This window comes from Zootoca vivipara, chromosome 2 (genome assembly GCF_965207765.1).
Source record: "Zootoca vivipara chromosome 2, rZooViv2.hap1.1, whole genome shotgun sequence".
Lineage (NCBI taxonomy): Eukaryota > Metazoa > Chordata > Lepidosauria > Squamata > Lacertidae > Zootoca > Zootoca vivipara.
This window is the reverse complement of record NC_142584.1, coordinates 60,675,681-60,682,088: the sequence shown is the minus strand read 5'-3', so window position 1 is coordinate 60,682,088 and position 6,408 is coordinate 60,675,681. Positions and strand designations below refer to the sequence as shown.

At 42.0% G+C, this 6,408-nt stretch overlaps 1 protein-coding gene across 2 annotated transcripts in view; it reads right to left on the bottom strand.

Annotated features, from left to right (window-relative positions):
* Positions 1-202: 202 nt before the first annotated feature.
* GM2A (ganglioside GM2 activator) overlaps positions 203-6,408 on the bottom strand; it is a 34,904-nt gene continuing 28,698 nt past the window's right edge. For both annotated transcript variants that reach the window (XM_060271630.2, XM_035105697.3), the window contains exons 3-4: positions 4,327-4,509; positions 203-3,334 (exon numbers count right to left, since the gene is read on the bottom strand). In XM_060271630.2, the coding sequence (XP_060127613.1) occupies positions 3,164-3,334; positions 4,327-4,509 (354 nt within the window). In that variant the 3' untranslated portion in view covers positions 203-3,163. The remainder of the gene's footprint in view (positions 3,335-4,326; positions 4,510-6,408) is intronic.

Here is a 6,408-nt window from a genome sequence, read left to right as displayed (position 1 = left end):
CCAAGAACCCAGGACCAGACAACAATGTCTTCTGAATTTGCAGTGGGCTCCCTTCTGTATGTGATCATTGTATCCTTTGTTGTTCTTTGTCAATGGAATTCAGGGTTGTAGCATGTGTCACTGTGACCCTCCCAAAGATTTGCATGGCCGCACTTCCACATAAGTACACAACCATAGACCAATCAGACACTAACACAGCAGGTATGGAATAAAAAGATTTTATTCAATACTTTCGTATGGCACCAACACTAAAGGCCACTCGATTTTCCCCCCTCAATCATAAAGTTGGATACCACAAAATAAATCAGCTGGCCACTGCTAAGCATTCAGGGTGGAGATAATTTAAGAGATGATTAGAATGCAGATGAAATCAGTAGGAAATTGTGATCATTTGTGAAATGTAGCAAGCTCAAAAAGGTTTTTTTGATGAAAGGTATTCTCCTAAGTAATATATTCTACAGGTACATATGCTACATCAGTCATGTTCTATACATGTATCCATGTGATTACATCCAGCATCTGGACACACCACGGCCATTATTATTTAAGGCTTACAAGGCACTTTAGCAACATGGTCATATAAAAATATGGAGTAATACTAGCAGGCTGCCAGGGCACAGGTCTGACAATTTAACATGGGAAGTTCAATAACAACTGCATGCTTACGAGCAATATTGCAAGACAGCACAGCAGTGGTTTTGTGTGCAAACCTCTTAGGCAAAAGAGGAAACGAGAGAGTTGTTTTTAAGCTAGAGGGCAATATATTTTCTTGTGCCACTCCCCGTGACTCCGGATGTGTGCACATTAAATATATTTGAACACCTATGCAGATAAAGCGATGCTGCCTTGGCGAGTCTAGCTCTGACAAAGGGATTTGCCACTAGGACTTAGGGCCCTTCAGGCTGATATTTTAAGTGGACTGGAAGAATAATTTGCTAGGACTAGAGACGGCAGTGAGCTGGAAGGACTATGATGGTACGGTAGTTCTTCCTTTAAACTGTTGCTCCTCTATCAGTTGCAATGCATTTTCCCCAGAGTCTCAATATTTGTTTGCATAAGAGGGGAACATGAAGCACATGGTAGAGATGGGTAAGACACAAAAGTATGTTTGGAATATGGAAGGACCAGCTTTTGGGGAGTTCAGATATTCAAGATGGCACTGTGAAGTATCATGGCCTATCCAGTATGGCACAAGGTAAGGAGGGCTTCTACAATTAACACCTCCACTGAATACTTCAGGCAGAGTTCTATTAATGTCAGTACCAACAAGGGTAATAAAACAGGGCAAAGTATGTTGTATACCCAGAGTACAGGTACAAATCCTTAAAAATGTGCAAGGCTTAAAACAATCACCCTGCAAGCTTAAGGTCTCATTAGGAGGGAAGCAAGGTGGAGGGAGAGAAAAGGAGGGGGCACCCCAAGGGCTCTATCGCACATAATGGGGGTTAAGGGAAGAGTTTCCATGAGCATCAGTCAAGCAGGCTCACAGAACAAGGACTAATTCTTAGTCCAGGTGTCCAGGCTCATTATTGTAACAGTCTCTTACCAGTGCTGCACATGTAGTATGTATCCGGCAAATTTGTTCATCACCTCATAGAACACAGAACTACAGAAATGATACACAGTACTCACTCACCATATGGCACAACAACTATACATCTTATATTCATGTCATTAGATTACTTGGCCGATTCATGAAATTAGATCAGAATGTTAGAATTTTTTGTTCTCCTTCAATCCAGAACACATCTCATTGAGAATAAGAGAGATTTGTGATTCCCTCCCTCCCCCGGACTCCCATCAGTGCGGGATTAATTGGTTCCTTAGGAAACAGAAGTTAAGTAAGCATCTTTCGTTTTCTAGTTGAACAAGAAGAGAAAATTCCCACAGAGATGGAGATGTGTCACTTTGCCCAACAGTCCCCAAACTGTCCACAGATACTTTGGGACAGCACTGCAAGCATTTGGTCCTTTTCCATAAATGTTGGCAGAGTCTTGCATGAAACACCATACAGATCTTTTATGCTGAGTGTTTTCCTTCTGCTTTTATCAGAAGCTAACTTGAACAGATAAATCCCACCAAAAACCCCTCTCTCTAACCAAGCACCAAACTTCTGTTCAGAAGATAAACAGGAGCATGAAACAGCACATATGGTTTGCAATCAGGAGATGTAAGTGTGTGTGTGTGTGTTCCCTTCATTGTTCCACTCTCTTGCTTGGATCTAGTCCTCATGCACAAAGTTCAACTTAGGCAGCACAAGACTAACAGATATGGGCCTTTTGAGGGATTAGAACTGCTTGCTCATATAGCGTGCTTGGTGTACAGCAGAGTGAAGGAGCCCCCTTGACCAAGCAGCGTTTGCAGAAGTAAATACAGATGAGATGGTGGAGCCTGCCTGGCTATTTTGATCTGTGATGCAGAAAGCAGGAAGCGTGGTTTCTTCCTCTGGTTACTGCTTCATGAGTCTGCTCAAGCTATCCTGTCAGCATACCCCAACCACCTTTCAGTATTCTCACAACCCCATAGTTTGAGACCCTGGGGGTGAAGAGGAATCTTATGGACAGTGATGCATAAAGATTACAGTATGTTTGTGTCACTTTACCAAGCTGAGAAACTGCACTTACATCTATCCACGTAGCCATTATGCACTCCCTACCCCTGTGTAGCATATATATCCAGGGTGATGTGGTCCTGATCCAGCCTTCCCCAACTGGCTCCCCTGGACATTACTGGACCACACCTTCCACCATCCCCGGCCAGCCTAGCCAATGTTTAGAGATGATGAGAGATCTGGTCCAACAGTGCCTTGGGGGAGAAGGGACCAAGGTTAGGGAAAGCTGCCCTAATTATAACCAATGCATAAACACTGGTTAGGCACAGACATCTCCAATTCTAATTTTTTTAAAAAAAATATTTCTGAACATTTCTTCATTGAGTTTGGTGATTTTTCCAAGTGATTAAAAGCTATCAGCAGAAGTTAATTTTTTTTTAAAAAAAAAAGCAGAGCGAAAGATAGAGGCTGCTGTTCACATCATCATCTTGGCTCCTCCTCAGAAGCCATCATAAAAGCAGTTGCAGCTAAGAAGTCTTAGTATTAGCAATTCAAGAGGAGGGGGTGGGGTAAGAAATGTGGCACTCAAGCCCAAAGATGCCTCCGTTGTAGTCACCAAAACCACCGGCTCTCAGAGTGCAGGGAAAGCGACAACTTGAGACAGCCCAGCTGTTGGTCACCATTGCTCAGCACAACCTTGAACCTGTAGTCCCCATTGGTGAGCATGGGAGGCAAATCCAAGGTGGGGATGTAGAAGGTGGAGGAAGGCAAGTTGTAAGAACCCTGAAAGGAGAAAACACACATACACACAAATCTGTCAGCCAACACTTTCTGCTCCCTCCATCAGGTATACGAACAGTGCCAATAGGAACACTCAATAAGCAGATCCTTTACAGTATGAAATCAAGGAGAAATTACAGGGTGATAGGTATGGCCACTGAAATATTCCAGCCCCTCACTGGGAGCCAGCAGGCCCACCCAGTTTGCACAACTGAAAACATACAAACCAATCCACTCAAACCTGTCAAACTCTAGAAGATGCTCTTTTCTAGAAGCAAGAGTGGCTAGCTGGAGTAAGCAGCTTCTGGCTCCTCCATCACATATAGGGCCCAAGCCTAGATACCCATAGAGATGTCCTCATGTGAGCAATACTCTAACTCTGAACCTTACCTTAGGACACAATGGGCTGCTACGGTAAATGCATCCCTGAAAAATACCTTGTAGGCTGCCCCCTTTCAGTTTACAGGATGCAGATGTGGAGCAGAGCTGGGCAGAAATGGGACTGAATTAAGGGTCTGCAAAACCAGCATGATTGAAACCCATCTTTCCAGCTCCAAGTATTGGTTTTCCAGAGGAAACTCAGCTATCTGTTGGAAAGACAGTCAGCTCCATTTGCACGTTCATTCCTTTACTGGACTTCATCATACTCCCTTAACTTCTTTTAATGCACATGGGGCTTAATTATAGGTGCACTGCACTACGGGGGTTTCTAATTTTTGCATGGAGATGTATTTATAAGCTTTCTTATCTGCCCTTTACCATGAGCCCTGCCCCCTGCCCTCCATACTTCCTTGATTATTAAACATGCAGCAAATTTGACTGCAAACCTTGGCTAAGCCTAACAGCTGTACGGAACCCCTGTCCTTCTCTGATGGACCTGCATATTCCACAGGGATGTGGAATTTGGTGGCAGGCCTTGCAGCTGCCCATCTCATGTGGGATTTGTTTCTTTGGTTCCCCTTCCTAGTAAGCAAGAGGGGGAAGCTTGAGCTTACCGCTCTGAAGGGGCAATGGCAAGGAATGCCATAAGTCTGCATTGGTTCCGGGCATGGCTGGCCAGGAGGAATAGCCTGATCCAGTTTGGCACAAAGATCATCATAGGTGCAGCTGCCAAGTTCGTCCACGCAGGGGACCTTTATCCACATATCGCCGATCTTCTTCTCCAAAACAACCTCTCCCTAGAAGTAAACATTACACACAAACATTAACTTAGCCTCCAACTTTCCTCCTCAATAAACATCCACAGCTCAATGCTTCCTATAGCTTGGACAATTGGCCCACCTACCTACAGGCCAAGGTTGGGGAGCATGTAGTCCATCATCATTTGAAAGACCACAACTCCCATTATCCCCCATCGCTGGCCTCATCATCATCATCGATAACATCGATATACCTCTTATTTTTTTAAAAAATTAAATTTTTAAATAATAAATACTTTATTTCAATCCTTTTAAAAAAATTTACATGGTCAAAAGAAAAAAAGAAAGAAGAAGAAAAAAAGAAAGAAAGAGAAAAAGAAAGAAAAAACACACACCAGCATACAATCATCAAATCATGATTTTCAGAATAAAGCATACAGAGAGCTAAACAAGAAAAAAAATAAAATTAAAAATTGACTCCCTACTACTGATAATACCGCTTCCTTTTAGAATAAAATCTTCTTATCTTGCATTGTTACATAGATTCACTATACAGTATTTTATTTCTTCTCTATATTGTTCAATATGTACCTTCTCTATATTTCCCTGCATTTCTTTCAATTTAGACAAATCACCAATTCAGTACTGAAATTTTCCTTAATCAGATAGTCCTCAACATACTTCCATTCTATTTTACACTTCTCCCTTGGGATATTCCTGATGGCTGCCGTCATTTTAGCTAGGTTCATGAATTCCACCAATTTTTCCTGCCATTCTAATACTGTCGGGATTTTTTCTCCCTTCCAATTTTGGGCAATAAGGATTCTGGCTGCAGCGCATGCGTACAAAAATATATTTTTTCTATCATCTGGGATATTTTCGGGTACCATGCTTAACAAGAATATTTCTGGTTTCTTTTCGAACGTTAGCTTTAGCATCTTTTTCAATTTCTCATAAATTATATTCCAAAATTTATAAATTTTCTCGCATTGCCACCAACAATGGTAATAGCTACCAAATTTTTCCATGCATTTCCAACATTTATTCGATTTGTTCTTATATATTTTAGCAATTCTATCTGGTGTCAGGTGCCACCTATGGACCAATTTTAGCATATTCTCTTTTATCCCTGCACACCCTGTAAATTTTATTCCCTCCCTCCATAATTTTTCCCATTGATTACTATATAGGGGCCTCCCAATGTCTTGGGCCCATTTTATCATGGTAGCTTTCACAACTTCATCTTTTAATTCCCATTCTAGGAGAAAATTATATAAGTTTGCCAATGATTTATTCGGATTTTCAATCAAAACCTCTTGAATTTTAGATTCATTTTCTGGGAATCCGATTTCTTTATGCTTTTGGAATAAACTTTGAATTTGGCAGCATTGTAACCAACTCGAGCATTTATATTTCACCTCTTGGTACGGACATCGATATACCTCTTATTACCAGAGGCTGGGAACTTGTGAGTCCCCAGAAGCACCTGAGTGGGCTCTAATTTGCAGCTTCGATTGGAGTCAGCTCTTAGGTACCACCACAAGACAGCAGTAAGGAGCAACAATTCCTGATTTCTTTATGCTTTCCCCCCCTGACTTGACCTTCACTGTAACAGATTGCTGGGCAGTATGCAACAATAAAGAACCACAGAACACCACCGCAACAGGCAGAGGAAATACGTAAAACTGAGATGCAACAAATGAATGGCCATATTAGAGCAGGTTCTTGTCCCAGATATACACCACCCCCTTCCCATCCTTCTTTTATCTTTCTTTTTATCCTTCTTTTATCTTGAAAAGCACCTGCTTCAAAGTGTGCTCGTGTACAGAGGAGCTGCTTAACCATTTCCTTCCCAGACACTGATCGGCTCAGGATTCCTTCTCCCCTCTGCATCTTCCCTCTCAATGAGAGAAAAACAAATGTGGATAGGGGGGTGTG